The sequence below is a fragment of the Anomaloglossus baeobatrachus genome, chromosome 12 (genome assembly GCF_048569485.1).
Source record: "Anomaloglossus baeobatrachus isolate aAnoBae1 chromosome 12, aAnoBae1.hap1, whole genome shotgun sequence".
NCBI classification, from domain to species: Eukaryota; Metazoa; Chordata; class Amphibia; order Anura; family Aromobatidae; genus Anomaloglossus; species Anomaloglossus baeobatrachus.
Window position 1 is genome coordinate 67172743 of NC_134364.1, and position 15591 is coordinate 67188333.

General features: G+C 46.8%; 1 protein-coding gene across 1 annotated transcript in view; it reads left to right on the forward strand.

The window, feature by feature from the left end:
• Window positions 1–11014, forward strand: part of PAPOLA (poly(A) polymerase alpha) — a 65415-nt gene extending 54401 nt beyond the window's left edge. Inside the window, exons 13-22 of the mRNA XM_075330542.1 lie at window positions 1010–1063; window positions 2506–2625; window positions 2703–2812; window positions 3232–3353; window positions 4987–5129; window positions 5212–5309; window positions 5398–5630; window positions 8920–8988; window positions 9474–9533; window positions 10346–11014. Coding sequence (XP_075186657.1) covers window positions 1010–1063; window positions 2506–2625; window positions 2703–2812; window positions 3232–3353; window positions 4987–5129; window positions 5212–5309; window positions 5398–5630; window positions 8920–8988; window positions 9474–9533; window positions 10346–10441 — 1105 coding nt within the window. The 3' untranslated portion in view covers window positions 10442–11014. The remainder of the gene's footprint in view (window positions 1–1009; window positions 1064–2505; window positions 2626–2702; window positions 2813–3231; window positions 3354–4986; window positions 5130–5211; window positions 5310–5397; window positions 5631–8919; window positions 8989–9473; window positions 9534–10345) is intronic.
• Window positions 11015–15591: the final 4577 nt, after the last annotated feature.

Genomic DNA, 15591 nt, shown 5'->3' on the forward strand with positions numbered 1-15591 from the left:
GGATTGAATTTACTTTAAACCAGTTTATAATTTTTTTCCTCCTTCTTGCTTTTGCACCAAAACTGAGGAGCCCGTGGGAGCACGGGGGGTGTATACGCAGAAGGGGAGGGGCTTTACACTTTTAGTGTAATACTTTGTGCGGCCTCCGGAGGCATAGCCTATACACCCAATTGTCTGGGTCTCCCAATTGGAGCTAGAAGAAAAGGAATTTACGGTAAGTAAACAAAATTCCCTTCATTTCAGCCTAGTATACGGCACTGTTTACTTCCATGTCTGGTGGAATGGTGCTGTTTTGGGGTGCAAGTGGCCATGTGTTTCTAACTACAACCCCTTTTAAAGGGAATCTGTCACCAGGTTTTTTGCTCCCCCATCTGCGAGCAACATAATGTAGAGACCCTGATTCCAGTGATGTGCCACTTACTGAGCTGTTTGCTGTAAATTTGATATAATCAATGTTTTCTCTGCTGCAGATCTAGCTCAGGAATATGCTGGACTACCTGCAGCATGCCAAGTAGTCCTGTAATGATAATCTCCTGCTGATTAATCAGTGATTATATAAAAGCTACACTAAGCAGCCCAGTAAGTGACATTACAGAATTCTGTGAGCAGCTTTTAATTTCCTCAGCAGAAATCTATTTCAGCAGATGGACCCGTGGCCGGTTAGTGAAGCCACAGGCCCTGCTTCTGCCACAGATATATAAGGGTTACCAGTCAGCAGGAATGTGACTTTGCAATTAGGAGATTATATATATATATATATATATATATATATATATATATATATATATATATATATATATATATATATATATATATATATATTATATTAATATATATATACATATACACACACACGTATATTATATATAACCAGTGCATTGGAGGTGTCCGCAGCAATCTGTGGGGTCCCTATTGGCAGCATTAGTGCTTTTGTCTCTCAGAAGGGTGATTCGGGAAAACTAATTGTTTACACTTTTGCAATAAAACAGTATTGTCTTTATCTTCAAAGGCATTATATTATACTTCTCGCGAGTGCTCCGACCGAAAAACAGCATCTTGAATGGTAAGTCCTCATCCAACAAGTCAGGTTCTTTTTCTCCCAAATATTGGTCCTTAATTAAAGAAAGGGAACAGCTATAATCAGCTTCACTTGCTTATAAGGCCCCTTTCACACATCAGTTTTTTGCCATTAGTCACAATTCGTCGAATGTTGAAAAAAACGGATCCAGTGACTGATGCCACAGGATCATTTTCTTTTCTCATTGGCTTGTATTGGCGACTGAGGGCCTCACAATTGATCCATCGTTCCACGGATCCGTCAAAAAATATTTGTCCGTCGGACGGAGACAACGGACACAGGAACGTGTTTTTTTTTTTTTTTTGTCTGTTGAAAAAATGGACAGCGACGAATTTGTCACTGTCCGTTGCTTGTTAGAATGGAAGACTATGGGCGCAGGATCCGCTGCCATCCATCAAATGACAGAATCCGGCGACTGATTCCTTTTTTTTTAACTGAGCATGCGCCAATTATTATTTAGCCCCCAGTTAGTCGGATCCATCAAAAAACTGATCCGTCGCATCAGTTTAGCCACAATCTGCGAAGGATCCATCGAGAGAACGGATTGATGGCAAAGAACTGATGTGTGAAATTGGCCTTAAAGGACCACTGATTTGATATCTATGACTTTATGTACCCGAACAATAGATCATCAATGTCTTGTGACCTTTGAAAAGTGAGATTCGTACCCCTATCACTTTGGTTCATGGGCGTCCCTCAACAATCCTGAGAGTAGCAAATGTATGCAATGGGATCAGCGGAAGTGAAAGCTTAGAGGAGCAAGCGGAGCAAAATAGCCGTGTAGTCAGTGGGACCTAGTCAGTGGGGGGCCGAGGTGTCAGATTAGGATATGTTCTCGGATAAGAATAGCCCTTTAAATATGGCAGTATCTGAGATAGGGTTAATTGTCGCTTAATGACCAGTTCTGAAACTTTCTATTGAAATTTTATGTCAACCCCTCACACTTAAAGATCTCCGCTGGCTGCAAATTGGGCAATTTTCTTTTACATCCAAAAAGCGCAAACCTTGCACGATTCATTTCAAGAGATAGTTCTGATGCATTCATTTAAAAATAAAGAAAAAACCCTTTATATTCTGCAGCCGACGGGCAGTGCTTTCATCTGGTCGCCCTTCACCCTCTTATATAGATGCAGAATTGCAGATTAGTCCCAATATCCCGCCATTATTTCTACCATATATCGAATGGATCTAGCTCCTCTTCCTATAACCGCTCTTATGTATTTTTGGGCTGCAGTCGCTAGCATAGGCCCGAGCAGTAAGTCTGTCGCCGGAGGGGAGGGAGGGGGGGGGGGCGACTGTTTGCCCCCTATAGTTATAGATGGCAGTTATGGCCATGTCTGACCAGATATTCAAGGGCAGGAGATAGGTTGACGAGTGACGCTATCCTCTGCCGTTTGCACTCATCCCTGCTGTTCCTCCTCTTCTAGGGTGGGTTTAGTGGAGTCGAAGATCCGTATCCTCGTTGGAAGTCTGGAGAAGAATGAATTTATCACACTCGCTCATGTGAACCCCCAGTCATTCCCAGCTCCTGGAGAAAACCCAGAAAAGTAAGCCTGCCGTTACATGGGAGTATTGTCTGGCCCTGCCCTTTATTCTACATTTACTTACGTTCTCCTATTAACAGGGAAGAATTCCAGACCATGTGGGTTATTGGACTAGTGTTCAAAAAGATGGAAAACTCCGAAAATCTCAGTGTGGACCTCACATACGACATCCAGGCCTTCACAGACACTGGTTAGTCCTGCCGCTCCTAGTGTATGTGCACACGATCAGGATACGCTGTGACTCCTAGGGGAGATGCAAGTGTTCTCTGCAGGAGACCTCAGCGGCCTGTCCCACAATCAGGGCTCGGGCCGCTGCAGAATTTCCTTCTATTCTTCCTGCGGAGAACACTCGCGTCTCCACAGCATAAATGCTGGGGCTCTGAAAGCTGCGCATCAGGTCAGTTTACACTGTGGAAGAAAAAAACAAGCACAGTGGGTGTGGGATTTCTAGACTTACCATCCACTGTACTTGTGCTGTACAATGCAGCATTTTGCAAACAAGGAAGACATGGTGCATCCGTAATGCTGCAAACCCTGATCGTGTGCACTCACCCTAAGGCATGAAGAAGTTTTTCTTCCCCTCTTTTAACTTTTGGATGTTTTGTGCAGTTTACAGGCAGGCAATAAATAGCAAGATGTTTGAAATGGACATGAAAATCGCAGCAATGCACGTGAAAAGGAAGCGACTGCACCAGCTCCTGCCAACGCACGTATTGCCGAAAAAGAAAAAGGTAAATGACCCCTGTACAAACAAGACACTTTCTATATATTCAATCTTAGTTTCCAGTGCTTTTAATTAATTTCTTATAGCTAGGGTTGTCCACCGTTGGGGACCATTTTATTTCTTTTTTTCCCTTAAAACATCACCCAAGCATTTTATTCTGCTGGAGTGTTGCTTTAAATCTAAGTCCCCTGCCCTCTGCCATCTTCGCCCTCTATCTCCACTGCTCCGGTTGGTCTCCGGTGATTTGTGACCTGCCTGCAGCTCCAGTGTTTCAAGGAACGTGCTGGAGGTCACAACTCAATACAAGTCTATGAGAGATGAGAGCCTCACTCTGGCTCTCATAGACTTGGGAGCTTGTGACGTAACGTCTGACCTTCCCAATGACGAATGACAGCGTCCAGCAAAGGTGAAATATCCTGTATTCTTTATTTTGCTATGGTGTTATCAAGGTTGGAAATTTAGGGAAAACCGCAAATGGAGTTTTTAAGGGTCACAGAGATGGATTTCAAATCGATCTGCGCAGGTATAAATAAATCAGACAATGAAACGTGTTCACTGCTTGAGCAGAAGCTAGCCTCTGACCCCTGTATTAAAGAATCTTGTAATTTATACAATAAAACATTCGACTTTGACCTTGGAGCAAGAACAAGGAGTCAACATCCACATGGTGTGAACCAACTGATTATGAATTCTCTCAGTATGTTATGAATACCTCTTCCTTCATTGTTCAATTTGGCTTCATTATATTTAACACATTCCTTATCACACAACTTAGAATCATATTATGAAGCTTCTATGCGATTGTCATATAGACACACAGATAATTATGCAACGACATCTATATTTTGATTTACACATACAGATCATCTTGTTACATCTGGACAAACGGCCTATAGCCCAGACCTACCCTCACAGTGTAACATTTCGACCTATGTAGGCTTCTCAAGCGTGCTGGATGCTGTCATTGATCTATGGTAACTCCAGGTTGAATCCTTGGATATTGGACCTGTGTCCTTATGTTGGCTACTTGCCCGGACTTGGTCCTTGAGAGGAGTCCTGCAGACCGCCCTTTTTCTTTTGACATGATACGTAACTTCTGACTTCCGTCAGGCAGAGTTTAGTCACAAGATGGCACCGTGTGACCGGAACGGTGTCTCTGAAGACACTGGAAGGCATGCTCACTAAGAACGAAATAAGTGAATGGCATCCCCTATGCAGCCGATGTCTGCTTTACCCTATATCAGACAACCTCATTGTTCGCCCTAATGATGGCCGTTTAACCCCTTAGATGCTTTTGGCAATAAGAGCAGCATCAAAATGGTTAACTGAGGGGGAAGCTTCCTCTTTAACCCTTTCATGGTTGTGTGGTTCCGACACTTACCATGGCAAAGTCTGGGCCCCTGGGTCTATTGTGGCCTGTTGCAATACTGGCTTTTTTCTGTAGATCTTGATTTCATGGTATAAAAAGTCAAAGCTTAAAAGTCCATTTTTCCATTTCTGGCATTAACCCCATGGCTCCAGCCTATGCAACAGGCATTGATGCTGCTGCCGCCGTCTGATGTTGAGAACCAAGGAATAGGTTGTGCAGCCCTTGTATATGGAAAGTGAAGTATTTCTGCAATTTCTTGTTTGTTTTGCAGCATTCGATGGACAACGTTAAGCTCGTGTCCCTCAACGACAACAGCTTGGACTTATCGATGGACAGTGACAACAGTATGTCTGTGCCTTCTCCAACTAATGCCACAAAGAGTAGTCCCCTGAACGTCTCGGGATTGTCTCAGGGGTAAGAACGGTCTATTCTTCAGAAATGATCACGTCCAGGATGGGACTGCACAACTTACATTGTATATTTGCCTTTTCTTTAGTAGGAGCAGTCCAGCGGTCCCAGTGAACACGTCAGGCACCACCGCAGCCTCTGCAGACGTCATTGCGTCACCAAGCAATCCCTGCGATACTTCATGGGGTAGGCAGGAAAGGCTTCATGTCACTCACAGCCCTGGGATTATAAAGGTTTTGGTTTCTCATGTAATCTCTTAAAAATGTTTTTGCAGGCAACCTCAACGAAAGCATTCCTGCCGATACTGCCATGCAGCCAGCCATCTCTTCCACACCGAAGCCTGTGGTGTCGAGAGTCGTGACTGCTACCCGCTTAGTGAACCAAGTGTCCAAGCCTTTATCAGGCATAGCAGCAAAATTGCCCAGTCCGGTATCCTCTATCTCCGGCGTAAAGCGGGCGTCCTCCTCTCCGAAAGAGGACAGTCCCAAGAAAAGCAAACTCGAAGAGGTATTTTCTATCTTTTTAACCTACATTTAACTTGCATCTTAATACTTATTCATCAAAGAGACAGCAAAAAAAAATAAAAAATATTCATTTTTTATTAACATAATTAAAAAAAAAACAATTTAACACGATTGAAATGGAAGTCAGAACTCAGTCTAAAAATTACCCCTTACAAACAGACAAAAACCCTGGAGCAGTGTGGTTAATAGAGTATTACATAGGGTTATAATCAATAAATATAATATACAAAATTCTCACAGTAAGCAAGCTCAGTCGCCAAAAAGACCTTTATGAGACCAATGGGGTGTCAAATTTAAAGTGACAGTGCCATTAAATTAATAATATTATTTATATAATTAAAGTGCATGTATTCCATAAGAGGTGACAATCAGTTGCTCAAATACTTTTAGAAATCATATAAAAGAGCATCACTGCAGCCTAACATGTAGTCACACAGAGTAACACTAAACCATGGCACAGTAATATTCAAACTCCCCATGTGCTTTAATGCCCATGGTTAAAACCGTTTAACCCCAATCACCATTAGTGTTACCATACTGAGCGGGGGAGACCAAGGGCACCGGACTAACGGGAGACAGAGACAGGATAATGACGACTACCTGTAGAACCATACTGCCCAGCACCTCAACGCACGTTTCACACTCTTCGTCAGGACCTCCTTTATGGATATAACATGGATCTCTTTTTCTGTTTTTGGATGTATTTTCTATTTTATGTGTGAGAGCGATTCCAGAAAATCCATATTCATACTTACCCTATTCTCTATGACAGAAGTTACATTATCATCGGCTTTATGTGCGCGTAGAATGGCCTCTCTTTGGGGGGTTTTGTGTTACCATTGAGTAGCACAGCAGCACGGCTATACACACCTCATTCAGGATCTTCTTTATTCCTCTTCCATTTTATTTTCATCTTTTTCTGCATTTCTATGTGGCTTTTCCACTCTCACACACTCCTGCGTTTCTGGCAAGGTTGGTGCCATTTTTGAGGGGGCTTTTGTTCACTTAAAGGCCTTTCTGGTTTCCTTATTCTTTCCAGACTTATGGAAAAACCACATACAACTATATAGAAATAAATGGACCAGAAGAGCCAATTCAGATGATGTAGGCACACACAGAACGTGGTAGACCCTCCTCATAAAGGTGGCCACAGCCGAGGTGCACGATGCTGATGATACAGCCACACAATCTCCACACTAAAGGGGAGGAGCGGCTGCTTAGCACAGGACATGCACATTGATAAGGCTTGCACTGGGAGCCCGTCATATAGATGAGTGATATGCAGTGTCTGAACTGCAACCTATAAATGAAACCTAATCAGTGCACCTCACATGGATACGCAAGATACCCAGTGTCTGAATTGTGGCCTGTAAATGACGCACAACACTAGGTCAGGTGGGTCAGTTAGCACTATATGGGTGCATATCACATGACAGGCTCACCATTTATCCACCTGAATTTAGAAGGTCCCCACACATCCTGCAAAAATAGATACAAAGTGCCATATCGCAGTGAGATATTAGTTAATATTTTGGGCCAAAATATGTAAGCTCAGAGGAGTTGTGTGCGCGCGTACATCATCTGAATTGGCTCCTATGGTCCAGTTTGTTTGGGGGTTTTTTTTTTCCCAGACATCCTCTGCCTTCTTGGCCTCTCCTGAGTCTCGCTCCCAAGCTGTCTGATCAGTGGAAAGCCCGTCTTTGCCGTGGGTAGTCCACAATCTGCTCATCAACCACAGCTTCCCTTCTCATACCTGCACCCACCTGATCAGCTCAGGAGGAGTCGGAGAGAAGCCATCTCTGCGCTTTACAAATTGCTTTGGGCGGAGACGAGCCCCTGTCATTCCCCTCTTTTCTGAGATCTGTTCATGGCGCCTATCTATCTTCTACGTCTGCCAACTTGGGGGCACTCGGCTCTGTATCCACTCCTGGTTCCAGTATGTGCCCTCTATGGCCCTATTCTTTCTCCCCTTTAGCCAATTATTCTGGTCTCCTCTAAGGTAGGCCACTAGGCAGCCCTCTGATGCGGCTGACACATACTATGCATTCAACTGGGCAATGTATGCGTTCACTGCCATAACCCTATGTGTGTTCAGGACCCCTAAGATCCTCCTTGGGTACCGAGCCCCCGCAGGGAGCCAGTCATGATCCAGCCCCCTAAGCAGCCAGTAAGAGTCTGAACGCAGGGAAAGATCTGCCATGGGAGAATGGCTGTAATACATGCTGAGCTCTTCACATAATTAAGTATAGACCAATGTATTTAACAAGAAAAGAATCCAATTTTTTTCTGCCCCATCTGAAAGCAGTACGATTTCGGGACAGAGACCCTGATTCCAGCCATGTCACTTGCTGAGCTGCTTGCAGCAATTTTGACAAAAAACCCTGTTTTATCTCTTACTGTGTAGAGCAAAAAAACTATGGGAAACCGCACAATAGGGTCTTACCCAAATAAGAGATAACAAGCAGGGATATTTTGCGAGGCCACAGAGACCGATTAGTATCCTGACAGCTGCTGCAGAATCCACAGACCAACGGCCACATAGTAACAGGATAAAGGAAAAAACGTGGCTTCTCTGCGCCGCTGTGGATGTCATAAGACGATACATACACAGGAGATATTGCAATTTATTACGGAGCCTTTTGGAAGTTTTTCAAACAGTTGGTTTTGTGCTGAAGAAGTTTAGATAACTTCAAAACGCGTCAACAATAAGCCACAATATATCCTGTCTGTATCCGGCCTCCTCTTATGACATCCACAGCAGCGTGAAGAAACAATATTTTTTTCCTTTATACTGTTATTACACTGCATAGGCAGAAAAGCTGTCAATCGGTGGGGGTTGGGGCAGGGTTATACAGAGCCCAGGAGAATGGAGGGCTACATGGCAGCAGGTTTACTAGTCCTCTACCACTGAGAAAACAGTGATATCAAAACAGCAGCAAGCAGCCCAGTAAGTGACGCATGACTGGAATCAGGGCCTCTGTTTCTACATCATGCTGCCCTCAGATTAGGCGGAAAAACCTGGTGACAGATTCCTTTTTAAGTACAAATATCCAATTCCTAAATTTTGCCAAATATGAAGATATGGTGACAGTGACTGACTGTGGGCATCAGTCGGGGAGGTGGGATATCCGAGACCCGCTGCTCGCTTGTTGTCTGTGATTTTTGTGGTTTATTTCCATGGTGTGGGTAATGACCACCAACAAAAAAAAATGGTGTCCAGCTGCAAAAATTAGCATTGGATTCTTATTTTATTTATTTTTTTTTTTTTACAGGACGAATTCAATAACTGTTCTGCGAATGATGTGGAGGAAATGCAAAAAGTTGAAATGGAAGTTATAAAGGTAAATGTAAAAGCTGAAACAGTCATAACTCGCAGCACAGCGGTATTCTGTGGGGATTTGCCTCTAGAATAAACCTCTAATTGACCGTTACCAGTACAGTGTCCAAGCGAACGTACGGCTTAGATGGCCGTGTGCTGCGTGCTCAGTCCACCGATGGGAAGGTCTCTCAACCGCCCCACCCACTATCATACTCGTGCATGCTTGGTTTGGCCGAGAATACATGGGAGAGTGGAGAAATAAGCCACTGCCACACAACCGTGGCAGCACTTTACCTCCCAGGACCATTGGCCTTAGAAATTCAACACCTGATGCTCCTTTCCCCATCATCTGTGGGTGGAAACTATTAAAAGGGATAGGGCTAATCAGAAAACAATGTGCCCTAACATGCAACACCAGGATGAAGCACGGATAAGCTAACACATTTCACAGCTGTCTAATGAATAGTACTGATTAGTCTGCTAAATTGTGGTTTTCTTTTCTTTTAGGAGCACGATGGTGAAATTAAATCATCATCTCCTGTTCCTGGAGCTCTGCCATCTTCTCAGGTAACGACCATTGTCTAATAAATATCACTAAAAAACTAAATTAAATCTCTTTATTTGATCTAATGCTATCATTAGTACGCTTAGTCAGGCAAAAGAAGCTTTATACAGTTACATTTACTATTATACTCCAGAGCTGCACTCACTATTCTGGTGGTGGATTCAGCAATGCAGCTTTGCTGTGAAATACAAGATGTAACCAGTAATGTAATGTATGTACACAGTGACTGCATCTGTAGAATAGTGAGTGCAGCTCTGCAGTATAATACAGGTGGTAACTCAGGATAAGTAATGTATATACACAGTGCACCAGCAGAGTAGTGAGTGCAGCTCTAGAGTATAATACAGGATGTAACTCAGGATCAGTACAGGACTAGTAATGTAATGTAATGTATGTACACAGTGACTGCACCAGCAGAGTAGTGAGTGCAGCTCTGGAGTATAATACAGGTGGTAACTCAGGATAAGAAATGTATATACACAGTGCACTAGCAGAGTAGTGAGTGCAGCTCTGGAGTATATAATACAGGATGTAACTCAGGATCAGTAATGTATGTACACAGTGACTGCACCAACAGAATAGTGAGTGCAGCTCTGGAGTATAAATACAGGAGGTAACTCAGAATCAGTAATGTATGTACACAGTGACTGCACTTTTTATGTAGATTTTATCTTTCTGTAGCTGATTCTCTAGATGAGCCTGCATGTTATTATACAGATTAGCTGTGTGTAGTAGGGTCTTTATGTACATGATAAATTACTTGTCATTTTCAGCATTTTTTTCTTGTAACCCGTTACTCTTCTCTTGCCTCTAGCGGTCGTCCAGTACCGATCTGTCTGATATCCCTGCGCTACCGGCGAACCCGATCCCAGTTATCAAGAATTCTATAAAACTGAGACTGAACCGGTAAAGGTCCCTTCCCCTCAGTCTTAGTACCTCAGGGTCCATAAACAATCTCTCCGCCAGATGGACAGTGGTCTCCTGGAAGTGCTGGAGCAGAAGAGGACGTGATGTTACTTTAAAAGAAAAAAAAAAAAAAAGAATTAATAGTTAAAAAAAAAAAAAAAAGTTTAGATAATTGTATTGGGCCTGTAAGCCCCCGCTGTGGACGCCCAGGTTAATACGATGACTAGTGACGCACTGGTTGCCATCTGTTCCATAATGATTTACCCCAAAAAAAGGACTGAAATCTTGGGAGAAGCAGTTAGTGCTGATGACTGCGCCCGTACTCCGCGACCGCTCATGTATCTCTCGCAGAATCGACATCTGGCCTGAAATCTCTCAGCAGACGCACTTTTTACGTTTCTTTTTAACCCTAGCGAGGAACTTCTAGATGGGTTTCTTTTTAATTGTTCTTTTCAGTTTCATTCATGTGCTAGATTTTTTTTTTTTTTCTCTTTTCTTTCTTGCATGTCGTATCCCAACACTGGACTTGTCATTTCGTTGACATCCCCCCCCACCTTTATTAAAGAAAAAAATGAAAGCGAAGCGTTACTGTTTATCGTAATCTCATTAGGACGTGGTTTGTGTGAGTTCTGAAGGCCGGTCGCGAGGGTCCCTTTTTTTTTTTTTTTACTTTAGATCCACCCCCCACTCACGAGACAAGGCATTGCAGTAAAGGTGCGTGCCGTTCACGTGGCCCGCCGTGGCTATTAAGTGGGATTCCTTTGGTAAGATCACGTTTGGGGGGGAGGGGGGTGGTGTTAAGTTGTTTAGTCCTGCTGGAAAATAAGTCAACCAACTTTTTTTTTTTCCCCTTCTCTTCCTACTGTGATTTGTCCTCTATAATGGGTAGAGGGTGCGGGATGTATATGACTAAAGGGGGATGTATATGATTAAAGGGGATCTGTAGCAATGCCATGGGTAGCTTTGAATGAATCAGTGGAGAATTTAGCAAGTCTGAAGCTTTTTTTTTTTTATTTCTTGGGGCGATTTTCAGGGCACCCTAACCCCGATTCGGTTTTCCTTCAACTGACCTCTGTACTTTGCTTTGGCATTATCATTTGCAGTGCATTTAATTTATAGGGGTTTCCAAGATTTTTGGGGGAAAAAATGAACTTCGCCCCTAGTGGTTGTGGGGTGATATTGCAAGTCTCCTTTTTTTCAGGGGTTTAGAAAGACAAATGCATTTTGTTATCCTGGAATGACGCAAGCAGTTTTATTTATAGCGGATTTAAAGGGATATGGAGTATTTGTACGGCTACACTGAAAACTGCTTGTGATTCTGGCATAGGTGTTAGTTTTCCATTTTTTTTAAAGGCATGGTCCCGAACTTTAGGACAAAGGCGAAGAGTCCCATCCCCTGTACAGCAGCCAAAAATTCACTGGAACTCTACAGCGCCATACACAATGTAGTGGCCATTTATAGGTACTGCAGCTCACCTTCACTTCTTTAGGGGTCATGCTGCAGTTCCCAATAATGACCGCTACACATTGGGTGGCACTGTGCTGTACACTATATTTGGAAACCGCTGATCAGCTCCCACCATAAGTCGCCAGTATCCTAGTCCAGGACCACCCCTTTAAGCCCATGCAATAATTCCGACTTACAGCTCATACTACATTTTAACAGTCGCTCTAGGTGTAAAAACCACAAAACAGGACCGCTATCATCTGTTCCACGTAGTCACGCCAGCCACCAGGTTATAAGTCATTTGTTTACAGGATACGTCCCCCTCCCCCGCGCTCCGATTCATCGTCCACAGCTTAATAGAGACCTAAGATGTTTGTATATTTTCTTTTCCCCTCTTCCCCAGGACAATGTTTGGCCTCATTTTTATTTTTTTTTTGGTTTTTTTGCCCACTTTCTGTGTTGTAACTTTTAACTCTGGTTCCCCCCTCCCCCCATCCTGAAGATCAGACTGTTGCTTCCGCATGATGTATGTATTGTCTCATGACTGGAGTTTGCTTTGTTTTATAGTACCCGTTCTCCTTGTATTTTTCAGAAGCTATTTTGTAAACAGATGATGTATTTCTCAATTGAAAACAGAAAAAGAAAAAAAACACAAAAAAAAATAAAAACCGCACAACCCCATGTACAGATATTGTGTCCTGTGGATTTTGTTGCTCATATAATTTCCGCATTTATCATTTTATAAGACGCATCCCGAATTTAGAGAGAAAAAAAATGGGGTCCGTCTTATACTCCGGTGTTGTCTTACTGGAGGGGGTCGGCAGCGGTGGTGGTGCGGGATCACAGGAGGCAGAGGCTGTGCTGGCATTGGCGGCAGATCAGCGGAAGCTAAGGTGGTTGTGTGGTGGAGCAGGCCGGTGCGGCGAGTGTCTGTCCGTGGTCCGGGCTTTAAAGAAATGGCACCCAGAGCGGCGCATGCTCAGATGGAGCTCTCATTATAGAGCTGTATCTGCGCACGCGCTGACTCCCAGCGCCATAATTTGAAGTTGGGACCGCGGACAGACTAGGACACCCGCCGCACAGCCATCACAGTCTGCCCGGCCGCACAGAGATGGCAGCCAGCAGGCCAGCCGCCCACCCGCACCGACGGGCACACCCCCGGCCGCCTGCACCGACGGGCACACCCCCGGCCGCCTGCACCGACGGGCACACCCCCGGCCGCCTGCACCGACTGGCACACCCCCGGCCGCCTGCACCGACGGGCACACCTCCGGCCGCCTGCACCGACGGGCACACCCCCGGCCGCCTGCACCGACGGGCACACCCCCGACCGCCTGCACCGACGGGCACACCCCCGGCCGCCTGCACCGACGGGCACTCCCCCGGCCGCCTGCACCGACGGGCACTCCCCCGGCCGCCTGCACCGACGGGCACTCCCCCGGCCGCCTGCACCGACGGGCACTCTCCCGGCCGCCTGCACCGACGGGCACTCTCCCGGCCGCCTGCACCGACGGGCACTCTCCCGGCCGCCTGCACCGACGGGCACTCCCCCGGCCGCCTGCACCGACGGGCACTCCCCCGGCCGCCTGCACCGACGGGCACTCCCCCGGCCGCCTGCACCGACGGGCACTCCCCCGGCCGCCTGCACCGACGGGCACTCCCCCGGCCGCCTGCACCGACGGGCACTCCCCCGGCCGCCTGCACCGACGGGCACTCCCCCGGCCGCCTGCACCGACGGGCACTCCCCCGGCCGCCTGCACCGACGGGCACTCCCCCGGCCGCCTGCACCGACGGGCACTCCCCCGGCCGCCTGCAGACAGAGCCACACAGACAGCCCCCCGCCAATTCACCTCCCCAGTAAGCTATATTCGGATTTTAAGACGCACCCCTCATTTTCCTCTCAAATTTTTGGGAGGAAAAAGTGTGTCTTATAATCCGAAAAATACGGCACATTTCCAGCCGTAATAGAGCGGCTACAGGCAGTCTGCCCAAATGTCGCACAGACACCTCCGCTTGGTGGCACAAGGGGTTACATCCAGACTCTGGGTGATTGGCTGAAATAATCTAATGTGAATTTCTTAAAGGGGATGTGTTGAAATTGGGTGGGTAAAGAAACTCTTTACAGGCTTTTCTCACCAGCCCAAATCAGGCTCATGATTTTTCAAGGGAAATGAAACCTGTGGAAGGAAGGGGGCTGTGATTTCCCCTACACCTTGAAGGGTCAGTCAGTGTGACCTTAACATTTTCAAAATATTTCATATGAACACCTTTTAACATTGGTCGTTCAGAAGCCTTATTCCTAAACGCCACTTTCTTTGTCGCTCCATTGGGAGACCCAGACAATTGGGTGTATAGCTTCTGCCTCCGGAGGCCACACAAAGTATTACACTTTAAAAAGTGTAACCCCTCCCCTCTGCCTATACACCCTCCCGTGGACCACGGGCTCCTCGGTTTTATGCTTTGTGTGGAAAAGGCACACATCCACTCATGCATTCTCATAACCTAGTTGTCGGTTGGAAGAAAAGAGGACCCCCAACGGGGTCCCCGGCATGCTCCCTTCTCACCCCACTATGTTGGCGGTGTTGTTAAGGTTGAGGTACCCATTGCGGGTACAAAGGCTGGAGCCACATGCCGTCTCCTTCACCATCCCTTATGCGGCTCTGGGAGAAGTGGGATCCTGAGCGGTCATCCATTTACTGGGACCGTGCTCCATCCGCAGCCCCTGGTGGAACCTGCCGGACCGGAGCCTTTTCAACCCCAGGGACCGGGCCCTGCTACTTAAAGGTACTCTGTGTCCCCATTGGGGACTGTACAGGAAGCGCACCTTCTTCCCGGAAGCCGCGGTAGTCGTAAAACTGGGGAGGCACGTGGACTTCCGCGCCAACCGGGCCTGCTTGTCGGGCGCGGTCTCAAATTTAGTCCCCGGCTTCACCGCGGCCTAGTCGCGAAAATCCCGCCCCTGGGCATGCCTGTCAGGGGTAAGGACGGGATTACCGACATGATGTCGGGTGTGACGGCTGGAGCATCCTGCATGTCTTCCTCCCCCCTCACTGACCACTGTGGGGACCCCAGACGGTACCCATTGCGGGTACGGAAGCTGGAGCCACAGGCCGTCTCCTTCACCATCCCTTATGCGGCTGGGAGAAGTGGGACCTGAGCGGTCATCCATCTGCTGGGACCGTGCTCCATCCGCAACCCCTGGTGGAACCTGCCGGATCGGAGCCTCTTCAACCCCAGGGACCGGGCCCTGCTACTTAAAGGTACTCTGTGTCCCCATTGGGGACTGTACAGGGAGCGCACCTTCTTCCCGGAAGCCTCGGTAGTTGTAAAACTGAGGAGGCAGGTGGACTTCCGCGCCGACCGGGCCTGCTGGTCGGACGCGGCCTCAAATTTAGTCCCCGGCTTCACCGCGGCCTAGTCGTGAAAATCCCGCCCCCGGGCCTGCCTGTTAGGGGTAAGGGCGGAATTACCGACATGACGTTGGATGTGAGGGCTGGAACATCCTGCATGTCTTCCTCCCCCCTCACTGACCACTGTGGAGAACCCAGACTTCCGCTCTTTGCTGGCGCCGCCCTCGGCCCCACTCCTCCCCTGAGAGCTCCGGCGGCCATTTTCTGGCATTCTGCCGGTGGGTGCTTCTCAGGGGAGCTCAGGGTGAACACAGCACCCGGTACTGGTCCCCCTAGGGTGCCGGATACATATGTATA